At 36.0% G+C, this 24,563-nt stretch overlaps 1 protein-coding gene across 8 annotated transcripts in view; it reads left to right on the top strand.

Annotated features, from left to right (window-relative positions):
• Positions 1-24,563, top strand: part of KIF21A (kinesin family member 21A) — an 86,102-nt gene that overhangs the window by 39,261 nt on the left and 22,278 nt on the right. For 4 of the 8 annotated variants that reach the window (XM_065743571.1, XM_065743578.1, XM_065743577.1 and 1 more), the window contains exons 7-24: positions 572-687; positions 4,656-4,851; positions 5,574-5,763; positions 6,445-6,508; positions 7,230-7,427; positions 10,648-10,686; positions 13,004-13,088; positions 13,271-13,388; positions 14,660-14,848; positions 15,730-15,929; positions 16,337-16,444; positions 16,951-17,019; positions 17,128-17,339; positions 17,990-18,143; positions 18,525-18,725; positions 20,003-20,104; positions 20,709-20,874; positions 21,384-21,404. In XM_065743571.1, coding sequence (XP_065599643.1) covers positions 572-687; positions 4,656-4,851; positions 5,574-5,763; positions 6,445-6,508; positions 7,230-7,427; positions 10,648-10,686; positions 13,004-13,088; positions 13,271-13,388; positions 14,660-14,848; positions 15,730-15,929; positions 16,337-16,444; positions 16,951-17,019; positions 17,128-17,339; positions 17,990-18,143; positions 18,525-18,725; positions 20,003-20,104; positions 20,709-20,874; positions 21,384-21,404 — 2,428 coding nt within the window. The remainder of the gene's footprint in view (positions 1-571; positions 688-4,655; positions 4,852-5,573; positions 5,764-6,444; positions 6,509-7,229; positions 7,428-10,647; positions 10,687-13,003; positions 13,089-13,270; positions 13,389-14,659; positions 14,849-15,729; positions 15,930-16,336; positions 16,445-16,950; positions 17,020-17,127; positions 17,340-17,989; positions 18,144-18,524; positions 18,726-20,002; positions 20,105-20,708; positions 20,875-21,383; positions 21,405-24,563) is intronic. The other 4 variants (XM_065743575.1, XM_065743579.1, XM_065743572.1 and 1 more) reach the window with 3 other exon arrangements.

Raw genomic sequence — 24,563 nt, 5'->3', positions numbered from 1 at the left:
CTTTAATAGTCACTGAAACAAAATGTTGGTTACACAGAATACTAGAATCCTTAGATTCTGTGACCTTTAAAGGTCATCTAGTCCAACTTCCCTGCAGTGCACAGGGACACCCACACCCGATCAGATGCTCAGAGCCCCATCCAGCCTCACCTTGAGTGTCTCCAGGGATGGGCTTCCACCACCTCTCTGGTCACCTGTTCCAGTGCCTCATCACTCTCACTGTAAAATACTTCTTCCTTATATCTAACCTAAATCTATCCTCTTTCATGAAGTAGTTCTAACTAGTTTGTGACTGATGTGAGATATCAATAGACAGTGAACGCTATTGTGCTAAGCTCTTTTCTCCTGAGAATACAAGACTGCAAATCATTTGATTCACTGTTAGCATGGAAATTTGTAAAATGTACAACATAAAAAGTATTCAGAAATATTTTCTTTTTAGTGAGTTAACTTTCATGTGCATTCTTTTTCTTTCACAATTCATGACCACCTCAGTTTTTAACTTATTTTAAAACAAGTCTTCTCAGGAATTGAGTCTAACTTCTGTGTTATGTGATTTGGTGTTTTATAGCTGGCACTTGGCAATGTAATAAGTGCACTGGGAGATAAAAGTAAGAAAGCAACTCATGTACCATACAGAGATTCAAAGCTTACAAGACTACTTCAAGACTCTCTTGGAGGAAACAGGTATGAAAATGTTCTACATGCTTCAGTTTGAATGAAAGTGATTATGTGATCTTCCAAACGTAAAGTAACCCTTAGACCTATCACCATTATAGAAGTAATAACTCTCTTTGTTGGAGAGAAACTGCAATAAAAAGTTAGTGTCATAATAGAAAACACTGGCAACAGAAGATTAGAAGGCTTTTTGCATCATTCTTTTCACTGCTATTACAGCGTTACTAAACAGGAGGCTTTGAGTTGCTTTGAAGTTACTGTTTCCAGGTACAGGATAAGTCCTTTACATTAGATTATAGGCACCAGAAATGCCAAATCTGTTACTGTGTTATTAATTACAGTATGGCTTAAAGCTTTCTGCTTCATGCAGAGATTCTTCTAATTGCTTTTTTTTCCCCCTTAATTTTTAAACTATATTAGCATTTGATGTGTTGCAGTGTAGTAATATACTGGAAGTGACTTTGTCTTTCAGTACTGCTGTAAAATACTTTAAAATGTGAAGTTGTAAAAACAAAAACAGCAACAACAACAAAAAGCAACAAAAAAAACCCAAACCATACCAGAAGTCTCTCTGGAGAACTTAATTGACTTAATCTGATTATTTCTATCTTAACTTCTTTATCTGAAATTTTATATGGAGATACGTCCTTTTCTTGAATTCTTTTGGTCACTGATTTCCCTTCAGTCTTATGCCTTATCTGCATGTGGTTATCCCATTATTATCTTAGGAGTAGGTGATACTTAAAACTGCACAATTTTTCTGCTGTCAAGCCTCTACAGTAATTGAAATAATTTACTGTGGAGGTGACTGTAACACACTCATGTGACTAACTAAAGCTTGGGCATTAATGTTACTTTGCACTTGTATTTATTTTTGTAAATGCATTTCATATTTTGAAATCTTCTTAGATGCTGACTTGTAGTGAAGCCAGGCTTTGTAAGAGCTGGATGAAGGCCTAAGACAAAGGTTTTGCAGATCAGATGGTATAGTTAAGACTGCTTGTCCTGGGCGTTGCCTCACTGTCTTGTCTGCCCTGATTGCCATGAGCAGGAGCTTGTTGTGGTCAATGTCAGGTTCCATGCACAAAGCACCTTTGTTGAACAAGGCAGCTCAGCACACTCTTACCATGACTATCTATTTCAGGATATTACATGTGTGTCCGACTGTCTGATGGTGAATTAGAGCTGAATAAAATGAAATATCTGTATCACTAGAATTGTTTGTGTGAGCCTTCTCTGTTTGAGTCCTATACAGAATGAGGAAGAGAGGCTTGGGCTCTGGAAACTTTGTCTAAGGCAAACATGCAGCCTGCACATGTAGAAATACAAAATCCAGTGTAGCTGAGTACATTTTAGTAAGGTATTATGTTTATTCATTTAGGCTGATATGGGTGATTGCCATCTTTAAGAGAGTGTGAAGTATTCTGGATGTTTCACAGAATAGGGAGAAGAACAACAGAGCAGTGATATAACTTCAGTAACAGTCTGCAACAATACAGTGTGAGAATATCAGAGAGACAGCCAAAGTGAGTAAAGTAAGGCTTATTCATTAGTGTTTAAGGGAGGAAGAAACCCAATAATATGGAAAAAATGTCAGGAAAGATCAAGCACATATCTCTAAGCCATTTCTGGAAATAGCTATTTACAAAGAATAATTTCTTGACAATATATCAAAATATCAAATGCAGTAGTTAATAGTCATTTTTGAAATCAATTCTAAAACTGCACTTTTGTTGAAAGGCTACTTTAACTCGACCGTTTTACTGTTTTGTAGCTCAGCTGCTCCCTCTCCTGTGCTTCAGGAAACATCACAGTTCACTCCCAGAGCATTTACAAGCTTAATGAGAAATATTATGTCTGTTCCTGACTGATGTTAGAATTTTTCTCTACTCCCACTCTTCCAACCTCATTTTTATTATTTAGCTAATACAAATAAGACAGGTCAAATTAACAGTTTGCTCTTAAGGAGATGTAATGAACTGTAACACAATTTAAGTAATTTCATATCCATGCTTTAGCAAACAAAAACTGTGGGAGAGCGCAATTTTAATAAATATGCATTTTTTTCCTCTGGGAAATCAGATTAGATTTCTATTAATCTATTCCATTGCTTTCCAAATTCCAACCTAGATATTACAGCACACGTTATCCTTTCTCTTTTGCAAGTATTTACTGGTAGTGTTTTAGGTTACTTTGCAGTGAATCCTGAGATAATGATGATGAAGGCACTTTATCAGTCTACTGTTCTCACTGTAATCCTGGTTTACTTATAATTCTGGAACAATTGTGAAGGTGCATTTAAATATCAATGATTCTGAGTTATTCAACTAACCTAATTCTTTAAGGTTGGGAGGAGGCATTCTAAAGAAATGTTAAAATTAAAAGTGTAGAACTGTGTTTAAAAATGAGTCTCCTACAAAATACAGATAAGGAAGTAGAGTTTGGGTTAATCAGTTTTCAAGACAGCTAGCAGAACCAGTTGTCTGAGTTTTGAAAAAGTAATCACATTCTAAATAGAAGGCACAATAGTCTTGATCTCAGAATTAGGTTTTTTTGTTTTTTTGTTTTCCTTAATCTTGCACATTCTTATCTTTAGGAATAAACCACAGTAGTCTATGGAGCTGACACAATGATGTGCAGGAGGTCTGAGGAAGCCTTGCTGAAATTCATTCTTTTATACTGAGTCTTTCCCATACCCACAGGCTAGTTACTCTTTCCAGTTTAGTTTCCAGTCACTGAATATAATCACTTAACCCGAAAGGACTGCAGGGAGTAATTTGTTTGTCTCGGTTGAAATTACAGGAGATGAAGATCAGAATCCAGTTTATTTAATGCAGTCAGTGCACTCCTAACACAACACCTAAGCTTTCATGTACAACAAAGGAAAGTGTGCTGCTCTAAAGCCTGATGGTGACAATTCAGTCTACTCAAATATAGGTGTTTCCCCTGTCTGTGGAGAATTTAGGGCATGCTGACAGCCATGGGTCGTGATCTACAACTGCAGTTCTGTATTTGACCCATCTGAACATTCTCTTCTGATGTGAAATGAGTCTGAGCTCCAGGGAGTAAGGGTAGGATGGGATCTTGTTTCTCCTTCTCACAGTTGAATTACTAAAGCATTAAGTTGGTAAAAGGTTTTTGTTTGATTTTTTTTTCATTTTTGTCCCCTGGTTCTTGCAGTTCTGCTTGGTCACTTACTTGGAGCAAGCTGTATATTCTCACCCTGTGTATTGCGCATTGGGTTTGTTAGAGGATATGTAGGAACCCAGAAAGCAGTTGTTTGTGCTTATCTTGGGTGTAGAACTCAGCTCCTATAGCTTTTTGTGGAAGAGCTTTAAGCAGTGGTGTTGTGGAAAGGGAAAAAAAATACACTTATTGCCAGATATACTAAGGATAACTACTATCTTTTGGTTTTCTGTTAGAGTACAGGAGAAAATTTGAGGCAAGAGAAGTTGGATTTCAGTAGAAAAGTAGAGGTGGACAATAGGTACCCTAGGTAGTTTGGATCTCAGGAGAAAAGTAGGTACCTTAGGCAGTTCTGGACACATGGGCATCTAAAGGTGCACATTCTGATTAAGTAGGTTGGCTTCTCATGAATTAATGAGTTCTGACAACTACATTACCAAATCACTATCTGAGGCTTCAGCTTTGCATTAAGTATTTAAATCTCAGTTTATATTAAATTTTAAATTATATAACTATTAGGAAAACATTTCTAGGAACATCTGTTAATAGCTTTTATAGTTTAGGTGTGGAACAGTTAGTGATCTAACATCTCCTATGCTATACTAGAGTGACTGATGGTGTAACAGTTCTGGAACTTTAAGGTTAACAGTCTTCTACTGCTTTGAGTTAGAAACTTTTCACAGATGTTATGAAGTCACTGTTCTTGTTTCACCTTCTACTTGAGGACCCATTAGCCTCTGTCCTCTTCTTGCTCTTGATTTGTAAAACTAACCTATGTTTGTAACTTGCAGTCAAACGCTCATGATAGCGTGTGTGAGCCCTTCAGATCGAGACTTCATGGAAACCTTAAACACATTGAAGTATGCGAATCGGGCACGAAACATCAAGAACAAGGTGATGGTTAATCAGGATAGGGCTAGTCAGCAAATAAATGCTTTGCGCAATGAGATTACACGGCTACAGATGGAACTTATGGAATACAAAACAGTAAGTGTATTCTTTTAGGATTTCTTCTGCTTTAAAATGTTTGTAATTCTATAGCTTGTTTTCTCTTGGCTAGTTCTGCTTTACACCCACACACAAAAATGGAATAACAACACTAACCTACAAAACACCTCCCAGTTATTACTAGATATCCTTATGGTCAGCTGTAAGAAGTAATCACTTGCAAATTGAAGTATGATCACAATTTAGATTGTTCATGTGTTCATTCATATACCAGTCATTGTATGTTGCTTTTAAATACTTAATAGAGAGCTAAAACTATTCGTGCTTGTAAAATATGTTTTAAATTATACAGGCCAAATACTTATACTGCACAATGCTGATTTCTTACTGAATTTTTTGTAGAAGGATAATGTTTTCAGTGATAAATGTGGCTACCATTGTTATCTCCTTTTGTTATTCTTGAGATAGTATCCTGAATTAATAAAGAATGATATTCTTTATTAGAAATGCTAATTCTCTCTAAGAAGTTTTATTTCAGGCTAATGTGGAGCTATTAAGGAAGAATCCAAATGCTGAGATCAGTATCTTGCAGACATCAGACACCTTTTTTACTGTTTTGAACTCTTTGAGAGAATCTTTTGCTGTGACCATCTATGTGGAATTCTAAGCAATCTGTTATTATCTTTGCTAGATTTAAAAAATAATACTAATAAATGCTTAACTTCACAATTTTTTATTAATAACTTATGTATTTACTTAAGGGTAAAAGGATTATAGATGAAGAAGGTGTTGAAAGCATCAATGACATGTTTCATGAAAATGCTATGCTGCAAACAGAAAACAATAATCTGCGTGTTAGAATTAAAGCCATGCAAGAGACTATTGATGTACTGAGAGCCAGAGTAACACAGCTTGTGAGTGATCAGGCCAACCAAGTGCTAGCCAGAGCAGGTATGCTGTGGGTGCATTGTGCTTACTTGTGTAAACTGTTTAATGAGTACACGAATTCATATCAGTTCATTGCTCTTGCTTCATGGATCCCTTGGAAGAAATTAGCTTTTGTAAAAGGTAACATAGGACCTGTTTCAGCAGTGAAAGGCACTTTCACTTTTAGCTCTTTCTAGAGATTTCTGTTAATAGAAATGGTTTGTAACTGTACCATTTATTAAGGACTATGAACAGCATGACATTTGAAATGATCCCTTTGGATAGGAATTGCTTGCCTAGTTACGTGTGTACTTTAAATATTTAGCATTAGATGGGTACCCAGAGATGGGTGAGCATTGGCTTTTTACTTCATAAAACAAACAACTGTTAGAAATACCACAAATACTTTGTTGTTCTTGTGCAGCTTGTTAGGATCTTTTTTATTGAGGATGCATTCATTGTTAAAAAAAAAAAGTTACTAATGAAGGGGGGTTAAAAAACAAAACGGAATAGGTTACTTGTAATAGTCCTGATTATAGGACACAAAGAGGAACCAAACTCCTAACGCAGCTTAAAGAGGAAATTCATTTCACAAACCAGATAAGATCTAAATGTGTAGCCCATATGATTATTTCTCTCTGCTAGTACCTTATGCCTAGTATCTTTGCTAAAATATTAAGTGTTATCATTCCCCTCTCTCCCCAGGAGAGGGAAACGAAGAAATTAGCAACATGATTCATAATTATATCAAGGAAATTGAAGATCTCAGGTATTTATGTAATATGTATTTGAATAATTTTCATTTAAAACAAATACTGTCAGTGTTAGCAACTGTATACTTCAACTGTCTGATCATGGTGTTTTTCTGTGTGGAGATTGCTTTAGAACAATAGTCTTTCAACTTCTAAGACCATCTGGTCTTGCTTTTGCCCACAGTAAATTAAAATGTTAAAATTGAAGCAGATAATAAAACGTAAGTTGTTACCTGAATGACGATGGAGACTTGATATTGTTACACAGAAGACAACAAAATTTGACGCTGTTGTTTTGTGATAACTTTATAACCTGGTATAAATTATAGTACTGAGAAATTACTCCTAAAAAATAAAACTAAAGATACTTAATATTCTAGACACCTGCATTTCTTTCTTGCAGTTGCATCATTGCAAATAAATAAATAAATAAATGGCTTTCCCACTTGATGTTAATGCTATATTACACAGTATTTCTTGTGTTATGAATATATATATATACATACATTTTATGTATGTATATAGTGTGTTTCTGTATATTTGTAATTGTTCAATAATTGTTTACTTATGATATGTGCATAGTTTCTGTAGCCACTGTGTAAAGTGATATGACCAGGGGATTTACCAGGCTTGTTTTTCAAAGGATTTCACCTTGTATTGTAGTTTCTTTTAAAAGTGAAGATAATGCATTACAATTGCAAAAACTAAAGAGATATATTCAATTCTTTTTTTTTTAAGGGCGAAATTATTAGAAAGTGAAGCGGTTAATGAAAATCTTCGACGCAACTTGTCAAGAGCTTCAACAAGATCCACATACTTTGGTGGACCATCAGCATTTTCTATGCTTTCTTCAGAAAAAGAGACACTGGAAATTCTAGATATAGCCAAAAAAGATCTAGAAAAGCTGAAAAAAAAAGAAAGAAAGAAGAAAAAAAGGTGGTGTATGAATAATAGTTTTGTTCCTTTGTATTAGTCAAGAAGTGTGTGTTTTATTTTTATTTTTTAAACTTTGACAGTTCAGAATTTGTCTGTTGTTGGTGTTTGGGTTTGGTTCCTAAACTAGTTTTTCTACGAACTCTTTTATATTTCAAATGAATAGATGTTTTCCTCTTGGATCGTTTCTTCCAAAGGAATATGTGGTGTTTGTAGAATAAATGTTCCTTATGTAGTAATTTTTTTTTCTTATGTCATAGTTATTCACAACTTGTGAATAACTTGTAAAAGCACAGGTGCTCCCCCTAACTTTGTAAGCATATGAAATTCAAAAAGAGTTTTCAAGAACAAAAATTATGATTTTTTTTCCTTCCATGTATCAAAGAAAAGATATTCTGAATAGCTGGGAATTCTTTGGTAGCTCCTGGAATGGCTTCTTTTGCTTTCTCTACCTTCTGCTTTTGTTAATGTTTTTTATTTGAGATTTCCTACTTTTCTGCATTGTCATGCTTTGCTGTTTTTTGTTGTTCAATTCCTCATCTACTAAAATGCTCATAGACATTGGTATAAATACCTCTTCAGATAGCAGGTAGTACAGCAAGAATCTGTGTGCTCCAAGACTTTGATTCTATTACACATCTTTCCTTTTTCCTTGCAATTCTTAATGCTTCTAATTTATTATCTGCAAGTTAACAGTAAATTTAACAAACCAGAAATGTAGTATAAATATAAAGTAGCTTTGTGTTAGTGAGATCTGCAGCATGGAATCTTACCCATAAATCCATACATCATACAGATGTCTGATACTTGTGGAAAGCACTCCTTTTAATGATAACTAAATTATATTTTGCATCTCATTTTTTCAGGGTGCTGTTTCATGGGTATTTAATTTGATTTTGTGTGTTACATTTGTAGGAATTTGAAGAGGAGGTAAAAGTATTAAAAGAAAGCAGCAGAATCTTCTTGCCTCTATGTTCTTTAATATACTGAACAAGATCTGCTTTTGTATGTTTTTAAAATATAAAATTAAGCATGCGTTACATACGTGCTTAGAGCCCCAGTTGTTCAATTGGTGTCTGAGTATTTGGTGGTTGTTGACAAGACTGTGACCAGAAAACTGATAAAAAGTACTGGATACACTGAGTAATAGCGTGTTCTGTAGGAGACCTTAACTTCTTAAAAAATAAAAAAATACCCAAACCAAAAAAAGGGCACAAAAAAGACATTTCCCCCCCACCCCAAAGTAAAAGAATACAAAAACATTTGGAAGCTTCTACATGAGTAAATAAAAGAGGTAGGTGTTAATTTTGGTCTTTTTCTGAAAGAAGTGTCTTTGAGCAGTTCTGCTTACACCAGGACAGTAATCTTGTCAATGGGATAGCCCAGTGGTCTGACCCAAGGGTGAGGACTCCTTGCAATAAACTGTGCCTTATAGAAACAAAGGAGGATTTAATTTTAAAGACCCTTTTTGATAGCCCAGCCTACATTTCAAAATGGATCTTATGTTCCTGTTTTATAGAACACACTCTTAAGTACAGATAAGGGTTGGCCCATCTGCAGGCTGTTAAATCGTTTTATTTTTCTGAGTTGCATGTGTCAGGAAAAAAATCCCACAAATGCTAAGAGTTAGAATTTGAGAGATGGTGCATTTGCAGATTGTTTCTATCTAAAACACGAAATATAAAGTCTATTTTTGGGATATATTATTGTAAATTTTTACTCTACCAGAATTCCAGGTGTTGGAAATGGATATGCTGATGTATCACAAAGTGGCAATTTACCCTGTAGTTTGTCAGATATTCTTTGCTCTACTTCTGTTTCCTATGGCATTTAGCTGCTTTTACCATACTACTCCTCTGTAGGATTGATATTATCTTAAAGATGCCTAGCTAGCATTTTCCTATGAAAATGGGATTGGTAAAATTAGTAGCTCTGCCCCTACTGCCTATCTTGAGCTGCTCATTTTCTGCATAAGAATCAGTGTGATTGATTAAAGATGCATCGTTTTAAGTACATGCAGCTTATATAAATTGTTCACAAGTAGCCTGAAGATCTAAGAGTCAGTCAGGTATGTACTGCTTCATATCTGTAGCCTTTAATAAGCATGTATCACCAAGATTGTTGGAAACAGTTTACACTCCAGTAATGTTTTGACTACTGAAGTATTGACACATACTTCACAAACTGTGTGACCTACTCACTTGAAGTCCCACAGCAAATCTCCCATGTCTCTTTCAGTTGTTAGTCAACTTTACACATTTTGTAACCTTTTTTGACTGTTGTCTTTTGACTTCCTTAACCTTTATTAAACTAAATTAGTGATAAAATTACACAGGTTTCTGCATGTTAGCTCCTAGCTGGCACTGAATGAAGGTAGCTGGCAGTGTCAAGTAGAAGGGTTCACACTCAAAGCTTGCTCATTGTGAGAACATGAAGAATTTAATTTGTCATCTCTATACTTAAGTCATCCAGACACTTCTTTATGGCTACACTGCCCTTTGTTAAGGATCATAAAGTGCAAGTGAAAATACTAACTTTTTGTCCATCTCATTGCTTTGGATTGCTTTTTTTTTTTTTTTTAATAACAAGCAATCACTGGAATGTACTTCTGAATCCCAGAAAAAAAAAGCAATTCTCTTCTTACTTAAAAGCAAATAACAGAACTCTAAACAAAATAAATAATTGCAGTTCAAAACCATTAGAATTATATTCAGAATATATTTAGAGTATTATTACAAAAAAAAAAAAAAAAATTGTCCTGAGATGTTGCTGAGGAACTTCAGTTCAGTGGCAGCACCTATTGAATTTTTCAGTGTTTTACTTGCTAATTTTAAAAGGAAAAAAATATAGATATTTCTTTGGTTTTGTTTGTTTTCTTTTTAGAAGTGAAATTTTTGAATTCACATTATGAGTAATTCTCAAAGTGAAATATTTACAAACTTCTTTTACCAGTATAACTTGAATTTCTAATTGTTGACAGTGACAGATTAGTTAACCTACAAATGCTGCTGCTTTGTTTTCTATTTACTTTCCTACTGTTCAAAATGTATTGCCTTTTTACTACTTGTTGTCTTTTGACAGTATTTTTTTTAATTTTGTTTTAAACGCCACAAGCTCATATATCATTTTTTTTTTTTTTACCTTCTTACCACTTTCGCTTTTCACTGTCTGGTTTGTCCTTCATTGACTTGGCCTTCCAATACTGTACCTCGTGCTTTTGAAGGCTACAGAAACTTGAGGAAAGCAGTCAAGAAGAAAGAAGGTTGGAATATTTCCCAGGTTTTTAATTAACTGTCATTTTGATTAACTGGTTGCCATACAAGGAAAGAAGTTGGGTAGATTCTTAACCTCAGGAGTAGTTCATTTGTCTTTTCAAAATTCTATCCTGTGTTTTGGCTTTCAGCAAGTGCCTTAATAGGAAGAAATCTATTGTGGAATTGAGGTTGACTTTGGGATTGCAAGCAGTTGTGGGATGGTGATGCCTTTGGGAATCGCTGTAGAACTTGGTAGTTTTCTTTCTTGCATGGCCTGGCCTATATGGGATGAAAGGCAGGAGGAAGGTACTGTAGCTCATATCATATGAAATGTTATAGCAGGTTATATAGCAACTTAATAATTTTAGCACGTGAGTTTGGGCCTTTGCACTTCAGTTAATTCTACTCACAGTCCCTTTGGTTTTATTTATTAATTGAAATTGCATTACTGAAATCTTGACCATTCTTTCAACTCATTTTCAGCCAAGGTAGTAGATACATTAGATAGTCACAGAGAATAGTTATGTTGAAGGCTTAGAAAGAGAAATATGCTGTTGTTAAAAGCATGTGAAGGAGCTTTTGCTTTTCAGCAATCTATTTTGATCCAAAAAACCCCACACTGGATTCGTGTAGAGTGATGATGTGAACCCACAGATCAGTAGAACACCCATTGAGCAGTGTGGTTCTGCCTGGTGGAGCTGCTGGCTCTCCTTCCTCCTGCTTCTCCCATTCATTAGGCAGAGCAAGTTCTCTAACGGTGAGCCCTGTACTTCCAGACTCCCTGAGTCTGCGGGAGTAAGGAACCTGAGTTGTTTTTTTTTTCCACTGTGCACGAAGATTGCAACTGGAACTGTTAACATTTAGGCTTGCTGTCCATCATAAACCAGAATGTGTCGTGGGCTGTGTGAGATGAGAATCTGTGGAAATGAGATTGCATGTCTCAGTGTTCCTTGTCTGGTGTTTGTTTTCTGTACAAATAGGGGCCCAAGTGAGGGCACTCTGCCCACATGTGGTCAGCTGCAGCTGGGCTCTGCCCTACTGCTGGGGAGTGGGACAGGGGGTGCCATCTAGTGTTGGTCAGTTTCAAAAACAGTAAGAAGAAAAAAAAAAAAAGAATATGCACAGAAGCAGTGTGTCTCTTAATTAGCACTTTTCAGAGTAGAGTTCTTTTATTTAAAGATGGCTTTTAGATTTGAGTAGTCTCTCGAATCTACTGAATGTTTCTTGTCACTGCACTTGAGTACTGGATTTGTCAGTTATATCTCTCATCTGAGCTCCTTTTGATGTCAGTAGAGGGAGATGAATATGCCTGATCAGTGACAGCACATAACTCATCCCAGCATTATGCAATTGAAATTGGATGAAGTAGAATCTACCTTACGTGATCCCAGCCACATTTGTAGTTATTACTCCCTATTGTGTCTAGCCCTGTTCTGTCACAGTTTCCTTTCTATTGAGAATCATTTGCATTTTGCATGTGTAGTTCCAGAGGACAATTTGCAGAGTGCTGTCAATTTTAGAATTTTAACATTTGCATGTGGTATCTCAGCTATGCACTTAATAGTTAAAAAAGCCATCCTGATGGGTAATACACCAAAACAAACTGCTGCAATTTGCATGAGCCCTCATTATGGTTACAGTCCAAATCCTCAAGAGAGGAAACGGTGTGAAGGTACTTGTCAATTAAACAAGTTTTGAAACATGATCTGAAAAGCAGAAGCATGGACATATACTAAAATATAATCTTAATTGTTAGGAAAGTTTCTTTTTGAGACATAAACAACAATTCAGTTTTTCTAAACTGTTTTTGTTGTATTAAAGCCTATTTTGAGCATTCCCTTGATGTCTAAGTAGGCAACTGATCCAAAGAGCAGTTATAGCATGTAAAGTTAGGAAATATTATGCATAAACCTTAAGAGAAAATGCTTGAGTGCACTTATCTGTATCTATAATGTATATTGTACTTGCACATAATATTCTCTTTGTTTAGTAAAAGCTGTTTTGGGTATGCTACAACTTCCATGCAAAAAGAGTACTGCTGTGGTTTACAAACATTTATATTTTGATTGTCCCAGTCATGTGATACAGTCTAAAACAATGTAATGCTCATTGATGTTACTGTGCAAACCAAAATTAAGAGCAAAGCATTATTTTTGCTTTCTATAAGAGCTTGGAAGTTGAGTTTTACCCATGCACTACAGGTGTGCTTTGTCTAAATACACTTTTTTTTTATTTTTTATTTTGAATTAAAACTTACTGTATTGGGGGATGGGAAGCACTTGCTATTTTGGTTTGTGAATATTTTGTCTATGCCTTTTTTACTAGTGTTAAAGATGACAACACAGATAATGAGCAGGAGAAGAGAGATGAAAAAGGCACTTCAGAGAGAGCAAATAATGAATTGGAAGCAGTAAGTATTTAGAAGTACATGTGTTGATTTGTTTATTGCATGTGTACTGACTTATATGGTAGTTGAAAGAAAATTAGGAATGAATGAAGGGAATGTTGCTGCTTCCCAATGATTGTAGGAAGTGAATAGTGGATGGAAAAGTGTGGATGTGTTTTAATGTCTTTCCACTCTACGTTTTGTAGGAGGAAATTCAGGAAGTAAGTGATCATGAAGATGAAGAAGAGGAAGATGATGAGGATGAAGATGACATGGAAGTTGTTGAAAGCTCAGATGAGTCAGATTCTGACTCTGATGAGAAAGGTAATGTCAGTGCAATATTTCTACAGATTTTTTGGTATAAATACTTTGTGCCATTCTTTGCTTTTTGTGTGTGTGTGTTTGTTCTTTTAGTTTGTTTGGTAGAGAAGATAGTATGTTGTCAATGCTGTTCATAATGCTTTGTTGACTGCATGTCCAGTGAATTCTTTTTGGTTATGGTGCTAAAACATACATCTGATTGAGTGTCTCTTTACTGGCTTTACAATTAAACCAAAGCCATCAAGCGCTTAATAAGGCGTTTCTTCTTTAGTTAAAATATATGAAGTGAAAGTCCTAGGTTGTTTTTGTAACTCAGGACTAATCACCAATTGATAACACCCATTTGGCTAATTTGGGAGAGAGTAAAATTTAATTTTGAAATGCTGGAAGTCCATCAACCTTCATCACTTTGCAGATGTTGTGGCTATTCATGTAGAAGCATCAACAGCTGCTGTACTTGTGGCGTGCAAACTAGGATTGTTAAAGTGGGAGTGAGTATTACCAACAATTCACTCATGAGTTGGGCCAAATAGGCAGATCAGGGCTGTTGATTCCTGCTTGTTTCAGTGTCCCATAAGCAATTAGCAACAGTTGAAGAACCTGAAATAAATCCACAATTTACAAATTAGTTTTGGAGCACATAATCTAAAACAAAAACAAAAAAACAAACCAAAAACCCGAATGACCGAAGAAATTAATGTACAAGCCTTGTGTGGAGATTAATTCTTCTTCTTTACTTTTTCCTCTAACTCTTCTCATTCCCTCCCTCATTCCACCTTCATAAATACTGCAGCTCTCTTAGGATTTTGACAACATTTTTCCAAAAGCTAGAGAAAGGAAGTCCTCCCGTTGGAGTCTGCAAGCAGGCAAACTTTCCTTTTATAACCTGGTGGGTTTCTGAATGAAAGTTATTCTGTAGCCCTGCAGCAACTGAAGTCTCACAGCCTGTGTAACTTCCTATGGGGAAAGACAGATCGCTGTTGAGATTTAAATGCAAAGAATTAAAAGAGCTGAACAACTGTGTTCCAGCAAAAGATATATTTCCTTCCCTCTTTCCCATTTCTAGAACAGAGAGTGTTTAAAGGAATGACTTTGCCATGATTTGCAGATATTGGTTTTGCTTGCTGCATTGTATTTTGTGTGAAATTCTCATATGTAAAATTACATGCCAGGAAATGACCCAGACATTACAGGAGGAATCCATATTTATGTGGTTAAAACTGTTGCATTAACATGAATCTTCATTTTTAATTATCCAAATCTTTTCATTTCAGAAAATTATCAAGCTGACTTGGCAAATATCACCTGTGAAATAGCCATTAAGCAGAAACTGATAGATGAGCTAGAGAACAGCCAGCGAAGACTGCAAACACTGAAAAAACAATATGAGGAGAAACTGATGATGCTACAGCATAAGATTCGAGACACTCAACTTGAAAGAGATCAAGTTCTTCAAAACTTGGGTAAGATGTACACATTTATTTAAAATGAGAAGTGTGAGATCTGCAAGTTGAATTGTTTCTAACATCCTTGCTTCCATTCACAAATGTGAAATTGTGGGGAAGTATAAACTATTTCTTATTGATAATGCAAGTGGATCATACTTTGCTCTTTATAGTTGCTACCGAATGGTGAGAGAGATTTTTGGGGGTTGGTGGGAGTAGCTGCTACTGACAGGTGTTTGATTTCAGTTTTCTGGGAGCTCTCATTTTCTTTTTAACATAGTTCTTGAGATAGTACCTGAATTAAAAGTTTTCTCTAACTCCAACCATCCCCCTTTCTTTTGACTCTCATGAACTAAGAATGAGAATCAAAGCAGTCTTGCAGAGGTGTTTTACAGACCAAGCTTTTTAATATGTGGTAGTGTTAAGATGAAAAATGATCTGTGGCACAGGAAGTCACAAGACACAGATAAGTTAAAATTTGGGGAGAGTACTGGGGGAGATGTTTTTTGTTGATCTGTTTTGACTGTTTCATACTAAAAGTATACTATATATGCTTTATTGTTACGTACATAATATGCTTTCACTATTCCCTTATTCTTCCTTAGACCTTCCCTTTTGATCAGCTCAGAAGGGGATACTAGGCATGATAGCTTTTGGGATCTGGTTGAATAATCTTACCAGCTTGTGCACATGTGTGAACACAGATGTGTGCATCTGTCTTCAGATATTTGGATATCTGTTTTTCAGTGCATTCAAACAGTGCATGTGACAGGAGCTAGATATAAATTAAAATTGTCAAGCATATTGCCAAAAATGCTAAAAGCAGAGGAAAGTCATCTGCTGTGGCAAAGTAAAACTCTCTTAAACAAAAGAAGATTAAGAACTCTCTTTTGCTCTAGGTTCGGTAGAGACTTATTCAGAAGAAAAGGCAAAAAAAATCAAGTCAGAATATGAAAAGAAACTTCAAGCCATGAATAAAGAACTTCAGAGACTTCAAACAGCACAGAAGGAACATGCACGATTGCTTAAAAATCAGTCTCAGTATGAAAAGCAACTGAAGAAACTACAGCAGGAGGTGACAGAGATGAAGAAAACCAAGGTATGTTTCAGTATGTTGAAGTGTCAGGCAATGACTGCTGGTTCACTGGAAAATGAGTTAAGATTACCTGTGCATTATCCACTGGATAACTCTGTTCTTGCTGTCAGCTGCTCAAAGGACCGAAAACAGAAAAGATATAAAGACTGGGCTATTCCTGTGCATGCATGAATGTGTGGGGAGCCCTTTTAGGTTTAATTAATGGAAATTACTGCATCAAACATGCAGAGCTGCTTGTGCTGCTTATTACCTGTTACTCAGCTGTGAGTGAAAAAGACAGATAGAAGTAAATTGCTAAAAGCATGTAATATGCTGCAAGATGGCAGTTTGGAAAAAACTTTTCATATAAATGGGGGCAGGGAATAGCTCTTCAGTGCAAATGGCTTGTCTAAGTGATGACTTCTTTACAGGTTCGCTTGATGAAACAAATGAAAGAAGAGCAGGAGAAAGCTAGAATGACTGAATCAAGAAGAAATAGAGAGATTGCACAGCTTAAAAAGGAGCAACGCAAACGAGAGGTGATTTAACAGATAAAGAACTTGCATTTGGAATAAGTGGCTGCCATTGAGATGTGCATCAATTTGAATATGCCCCAAGAATATGCATTCGTTGAGGCTGGCACTACCTGGATATTTTTGCAAGTCAAAATACACATAATTTGGTTTGACTTCTGTGATCACTCGGTTCCTAGTTTCAAGTGATAAGTGCAACAGAAAACAAAAGACATACTGACTGTGTATCAGTGTTATTTTATCAGTGAATCTTTACAAAACCATTGCTACTGCCTTCTTTGGTGAAGGTATCCTTTTTGATAGAGAGTAATTTTATTGAAACACTTATTTTCATTCTGTCGTAGAAAGACCAAGAGACCATTGTGACTTGTTGAGTCATTTCACAGTACTTTTGCAAACTTAGTTGAGTGTGAATTTTTTTTCTTTTTTTTTTAATTATATTTTATATGTATAGTAAATTTCTTGTAACAGAAAATGGAGAAAGTATCGTGCTGTTTGTCTTTCTTCCACAGCACCAGCTCAAGCTTCTGGAAGCTCAGAAAAGAAATCAAGAAGTTATCTTACGTCGCAAAACTGAAGAGGTATTGTCATAAAACAGTAGCACATCTTAGACAACAGAAGATGTTTTATTGCTGCAACTTTGAATGTAGATTCAGGCAGAGGTAACGGTGTCTTTGCACTCGTTTCAGGTCACAGCCCTTCGTCGGCAAGTCAGGCCTCTGTCTGATAAAGTGGCAGGAAAAGTGAGCCGCAAGCTGAGTCTGCCTGAACATCCTATTCAAGAACCAAGTTCTAGCTCATCAGTTGAGCACGATGGTTCAAAAACAGCTGCACAGCAGAAGATGAGAATTCCTGTTGCGAGGGTTCAAGCATTATCTGTTACTGCAACAAATGGAACAGGGTAAGGATTGAAACTCTTTAGAACTTTCTTAAGAGAACTGAAAATTGCATGGACTTCATAGCAGATATTCTTGTGATAGTACTTATTTCAGTTGTTGGTATTTTTCAAACTACTGTCATGTAATGCTCTTAAAAGGGTGTTTTACCATTATCAAATGTAATTTCAATGTTGTGGACTTGGGTGTGGAACAATGTCAAACAATATAAAAGGATAAATTGCACCAGAATTTCAAAATCTGGTTTTTCTGTTTTTAAAGGAACATCCTTGTTGCTCCAAGACCTGTAATGCTTAAATTAAGATTGCAATCTTGTTCGAAAACACTGCTTACTATATTAGTTTTACTGATGATTTTCCACTGCAGTTTGAATCATGTTTACTTTTTAAACGAGGAATGATTTTTAGCTGTCATTTAATTTCAATTTTGCATCATCTAAGATGCCAGTGGTTGATATGTTTTTTTTTTCCAAATGCTATATATGAAGAGTATAGTAGAGTTTGGTATGGGGTGCAAATGGGTGTCTAGAGCAATGACAAACAGCAGGAAATCTTGCATTAAATTGCCAATTACAAATATTCTGACCTGATTGTTTCCGTGTTCAAATCTGAACTACTTTATCCTTAGCTGTATATTTCTCCTGAATTTACCACAGAAAGAAATATCAGCGGAAAGCAGTGACAAACAGAGTTTACTCCTCAAGGGCAGCCAGAATGAAATGGCAGTTACTTGAACGCAGAGTCACTGATATCATTATGCAGAGGATGACCATCTCCAATATGGAGGCAGATATGAATAGGTTACTTACGGTGAGTGAGCTACTATGGACCATGAGCTATGCGGTCGTATTGACTATAAAGAGAGTACTGTGTTTATATTTGTTGTAAATGTGTTGCTGTGATGTTGGTATAAGCAGTGAACTTGAAATCCTTGCAGTCAATGAAGAAACTTTTACCTTTAGTAAGCATTTGGATGATGGGGTTTCTGTGCTTAACAAGGATTAAAAACACATTAATGGGTTAATGTGTAAATATATTAATATACTTAAGCGTAGAATTCCTGTCTTCCTATAGAAATAATGATGTGTTAGTTAAATTTAAAAAGGAAACGAAAACATAAAGATGGTACTTTGATGTCTTAAGTGTTTAATAATTACTTTTTATGTAATATTTTGTCTTCGTGGAAAACAGCAACGTGAAGAACTTACAAGAAGAAGAGAGAAACTTTCAAAGAAAAGGGAGAAGCTCATCAAGGATGGAGGTGGCAGTGAAGCAGATAGAAATGTCCAGAACATAAATGAAGAAATGGAATCACTAAGTGCAAATATAGACTACATTAATGACAGCATTTCTGACTGCCAAGCAAACATTATGCAAATGGAAGAAGCAAAGGTAGGTCAAATATTAATTTAAATAATGGAAAGGCAGAAAATAAGCAGCCTTGAAAACATGCTTATTTAGAAATGAATTTTATTTTAATTGTGCGGTTATTGAACAAGGATCTACAAGTAAGTGAAGTCTGAAGTGAAGGCTCTTTATACACCTGGACTTCAAGATACGAATCTTGACGTTCATGTTGTAATGCAAGTTAAATACTGTAAGGTGTTTAAACATCAAAACGGATGCTTTCTGTTTTGGTGGAGTCAAAGGTTACGACGTTGTGTTCTCTTTCAGCAGTTGTTAACACTTCTGCTCTGTTGAACTGTTTTTGTATGCTTCAAATATATGTAAGCAATTTTGTATGTCATCACCTATGTAAATTCTTTTTTTGCCTATTGGATTTTTGTGAATTTTCCATTACAGAACAGTATAATCAAGGAGGCTTTTCAGGAAAAGTTACTTGAGATAGTCTTTTTAGGCAGACAATTTCCTTTTATTAAATTGCTATTATGATTGATGTAGGAACTTGGATGTTATCAAAAGCAGTGAAATCCAAATGTGAAATGTGCCTAGCACTGTACATGATCCATTATGAAGAACACTCCAGAGAGGTTCTTAAATCTCTGAATGCATGGTGGTATGAAGTCTGAACTGTAACACCTATTCTTTTTTTATATAGCAGTTTCTGAGTTCTCCATCTGCCACATTGGGCTGATTTGTGCCTTAATGCATGTTACATCACCAGCAGCTTTTACTGGTTTATTCGTATCAGGGTTTCTTGATTTTTGGACAGCATGGTGTGAGGTTACTGAACTTTAAACTACCAGTAAAACGGGAGTGAACACAAAAGATTTCATTATTCCCAAGGGTACCAGAATGCTTAATACTAACTGAGAGTAATCAGAAGATTGATGAAAAGACTAGTGGGAAAAGTCTTCGAATATACAAAGGCTGCAGAGATTAAAGAAATGCACTCATGTCCGTATCCACTGTGAATAGCTTACCGTGTAGAAAGAAGGGCTCTGAGTTAGAGGCTACCGAGAACATTCTAATAGGAAAGAAATGAAAGCATTGCAAGAGACCTGGAAGGTTGCAGAATCTGTATCATGAGGGAGTTTGGGGATAATTTGGAGAAAAAGAAATAAAAGTATGGAACTGTGAGGCATGGTTTAGTGGTTGAGTCATGTTGCAGCATTCTCACTGTTTCTGTTTTCTGTGATTGTGGTAGTATTAGAAAAAGCCTTTATTTTTTTTCTCACACCTGTCTGTTTTTATTGGTGCATCTGTAGGAAGAAGGAGAGACCTTGGATGTAACGGCAGTGATTAATGCTTGCACTTTGACAGAAGCTCGATATTTGCTTGATCACTTCCTCACGATGGGTATTAATAAGGTAATGCAACAAATGAAATGTGTGTGCACCAAGACTATTTCATGTATCATGAACAGAGCTGATAAAGGTTGGCAAAGGTTGGTTAATTTGAATGTATGACTATGGAAAGTAAACACAATCAAAGCAAAGCAGGTCAACACTAATGAGTTGCACTGGTTCTGAGTGGAAGCCCTTGGGATTCTTCATCCCCTTCAGGTTGTTACCTCTTTTTGAATCCCCAGGAGTCCACTTCACTCTCTAAAAACAAACAAACAAACACAAAACTAGTGCTGTTATAAGAACAATATGAGGTAATTAGTAATCAAATAAATACTGTCTTTCCATATTTTTCAATAAGCTCCAAGGTAGTGCCCAGGATATTTTTTTCTGTTTGTTTGTTTTAATAAGAATGGCACAGCAGCTTTCTTAAAAACACGATCCATTTTAAAAATAAATTTCAAGATAGGATAATATATTGTTGCATGGCATGATTTGGTCAGGCTTTGGCTCTTGAGTAGTGCAAGATGGGCATTTTGTAAAACTTTGGGATATGATGTTTTCGAAATGAGTATTTGGCACTTTATAACAGTGTGTACATGTGTCACATGCTTGTCTTCTCTTTTAGGGGCTCCAAGCAGCTCAGAAAGAAGCTCAGATTAAAGTTCTTGAGGGGCGTCTTAAGCAGACAGAAATTACTAGTGCTACTCAAAACCAGCTGCTGTTTCATATGCTGAAAGAGAAAGCAGAGTTGAATCCTGAACTCGACGCTTTACTGGGTCATGCTTTGCAAGGTAGTTTTGTCATCTTATATTCCGAGCAGACAGCTGCATGTCATGTTTGCCTTTCATGCATGCTGTACTGGGCATTCTAGGTTGTTTCTTTTCTGAATAGATGCTGTATTTTAGCATATCAAATTTTAATTGTTTCACAATTGATATGCATGTGTGTCATATTTAAGTATATCTACTCAGCAGTGAAATGTAGGAAATTAAGAAGCATCTTGAGGCTTTAAAATTCAAATACTTCACCTCTTGCTTTTATAAAAGACTGCTTTTACAATTTCATATGATTTTGATTTTTTCAGTGTGAAATTCTAAACGTAATTCTGTTCAATCATCATTTGTTAGTGATTTTCAAAGTGGCATTGTATGTCTGCTACGGCATCTATTCTACTTCTCGTGAGACAGTATTAAGGAGAACTGTAGGTTACATTTGGGTACTTTTGTTTTATTTCTCTTTATAAATGGATATGTTTTGATTGGAGTGTTGCTTTTGTTTCCTTGTTGCTGTTATTACACAGACCTAGATAGCATACCACTGGGTAAGTATGTTTAGCTTTCTGTGTACTGTACAGCTGCATGAGTTACTAATTCATGTTGTTCACTAACTGGTACATCTTAGAATTTGAGTGTGTGAAGTTTGCATGAACTATGCTGTAAGTGTACTCATTATCATGAGCTTACTGAGCATTTCTTCCATTCTGAAACCACCTATAGCATCATGTTATCTTTTGTTAGACATCATTTTGTCTGAGGAAAAAAGAAATAAGTCATAAATGCAGTTCATTTTCTGTAGACAGATTATTTTGTAATGTAAATAATTCACAGAATCCAGCTACCTCACTTTTTCAATTGGATTTAGTTGCTCATGATGAATTTTGAGGAGATTAATCTTTTGTTGCTTCTAAATGATATTTAAGTAAATGACATACATTTTCTCCTCAATCTTAGTCCTGGTCACAAAATTGGCTATGTGTGAAACCTGAAATATTCCAGATGTCAATAACAGTTTGTTCCTTTTAAGCCCATGAAGCCATCCAGGGACATATTATGTATACAAGACTTTGTCTTGAGGGTTATATGTCATTGCCTGGTATGAGCTGGTGAGAACAGTTACAGCTGTGCAGTGTCCTGACAGGTGACACCTGAGGAACATGCTCAGGCACTTTGCTGCATTTGCTAAGTATTTCTTCAGATGCACCAATGGTTTTTAGCATTGTAGTTTGTCTAGAATAGCCTCTTTATTGTATACATGTGCATGTGTGTGCCTATTCACCCCTGCTGGAGTGAAAACAAAGATTCTCTAGCCAGGATGTTAGCACTGCATTCCCTTTTAGCTCTGGACAGGCTTTTACTTGTCAGCAACATCTAGAGCAATCTTTTGAAAATACTGTTGTTAAATGCGTTGAAACAGTACCACTGTTACGAAAATTTTTGTAGAATATGTACATTGAAGAAATTTTTTAACACTTCACAAGCCTGAACTAAGGCTGTTAAATCACATGTTACTCAGGACTGTTAACACTTGATAGGAAAGAAAGAGTATCTAAACTGAATATGCTATACTAATGTTAGTGCACACTGAAAATCATGCTTTTGATAGACTGTGATTTGTAGGTCACTAGTGGCTAAAGCTTTTCAGCTGGAGGGAGCTCAGAAACCACTGAGGCTGGGACTCTCTGGGTGCAGAGCTCCCTGGTAAATCCGTTATGTCTCAACAGGCTGCTTGACAGCTCAGGGTCAGTACTTAGCTGCATCCCAGACAGTAACTGGTACCTTCAGAGTGCTGGTCATCAGCTGCTCTTGCCTTTGATGCCTTCTTTCAGCTCTGAGGTCTGTATGTTTTTAGCAGTTTGAATGCACTTGGCTTGAAGAAGTTCAGGAATTTCCTGAAATAGTTGTGCACCTGAAGACTGAAGAAAAGGTTCCAGTGTGCATCAAATTACATCACAAGCTCAGATTTTTATCTTCAGAATGGGCTCTACCTTGTGTATGCTTCACACCTGTGAAATGTTAACATGACCACAAAGTTGGATCTTGAAATCATTCCTTTCTGAAACACTTTCTCACCCATGACATCTGGATGTGCCTGGTTGTGACTCCCAGCTTTGTATGTGCTGAAAGAGCAGATCAAATGTCTTCTTTGGATTAAATGTGCTGGTTTGCTGCACTGTGCTGGCACTGTTCTTTTTTCTCTGTGTGAGCATGAAGACTTGGTCATGAAGTCATTAGAAAAGCTCTCCACTGGTCTTTGATCACTGATTTATTAGCAGCTAGTGTCTCCTGCTCCTCACAAGCAGCACTGCCTTTCACTAACTTGTTTCCTTTATCTCCTGTTGCTTAGGACATCTTGTAGAATCTAGCTCTTCTCTCTTGCTGTTCTTTCCCTTCTTATCTCTTTTTGGTAGTATTCTGTGCTGCTTTTTACCTGGGGAGGTTCTCACAGGCTTCCTGTGATCCACTACAGATAAACTCAAGAAAAATATTTATGCAGCATGTCAGATCATGTCAGTGGGAATCCACAAGTAAAATCCCATCTTCGGCAGCTATACTGCCCTTTCTACTTTTCACAGGTACAGCAAAGTTGCCAAAGTTAATCATGAGTCCTTTATGAGAAGGCCATGATTTTTCCAGGAAACTTTTTTTTAGAATTAGCATAGACAAGAAGGCAGCATTTCCCTTTTCTTCATTTCTTTGGAGAATTCAGCTGGAGACTATTTACCTTTCCCCCCTTTCTCTGAAGCCTAAACCTAAATATCAAATATGGAATTTAAATATGAATTAAAATATGAATTTTAAAAATTGGTTGACAAACCTATTTTAATATGGGTACTAAGTATTTTGATTTTGTGTAATGTTATCTGCTTTCTGGCAGAGATATTTATTTCATTTTAAAGCACTCAGACAATAAAGAAGAGATTTAGAGGAAAGTCATGAGAATATCATTTAATCCTTAAAATTCCCTACGTGTGCTTAAAAATATGGAACTTGTTTAAAGATATAGATATTCTACTATGCATAGAATGTATTATGTGCTAACATACAAATAAGAAAATTTGTTTTCCCAACAGTTTGGAATTGTTGTACGTATGTCCTGGACTGATTATCTTAGTTTAATGTCTTGCACCATTTGCATGCAGACATGCATCTGATGTTTGATAGTGTTACAGTGTCTGACATGCACGCTGGTTTTGTCTGTTGTGAGCAGATCTATGTACCCATTATTCTTCAGAATCATTTATACTGACAACTTTCTGCAATTATTTTCAATACAATCAATATTTTTAGAAGCAGTTCTGTAGTATTACATGGTTATATCATCCTGTTTTGGAACCTAGATGCTTGTGTACTAATTAAGTGCTTGTTCCTTGTGAGGCTGATGGTGCAATTCTGTATAAGCTGAGTCTAAGCTTCAACTCACTTGCTAGTTAGAAATGCAGTATTTCTTTCATAGTAACAGATTTGATGCAGTATTGGAGCAAGGTGATTATGAAAAAAGAGTCAGAACAGAGAGCCTCACTGTCCACTGATTTGCATCTCCTCTTGCATGTCTTGCACATAATATCTTTTGCTTTTGTCTTTTTTCTTTCTTCCAGATTTCATTCTACAGTTTATTTTTCTTTCTCTGTCATCCATGTTGCTCTACTACAATGAATAGAGGACCACATCCGGCACTGTGTGCTATGGTGTATGATTTCTTT

The sequence above is a fragment of the Cyrtonyx montezumae genome, unplaced genomic scaffold (genome assembly GCF_038088225.1).
Source record: "Cyrtonyx montezumae isolate F1298 unplaced genomic scaffold, pur_monq_1.0 scaffold_3, whole genome shotgun sequence".
In the NCBI taxonomy this organism is placed as follows: domain Eukaryota; kingdom Metazoa; phylum Chordata; class Aves; order Galliformes; family Odontophoridae; genus Cyrtonyx; species Cyrtonyx montezumae.
The sequence above is the reverse complement of the archived record's forward strand: the minus strand, read 5'-3'. Positions and strand labels throughout refer to the sequence as shown.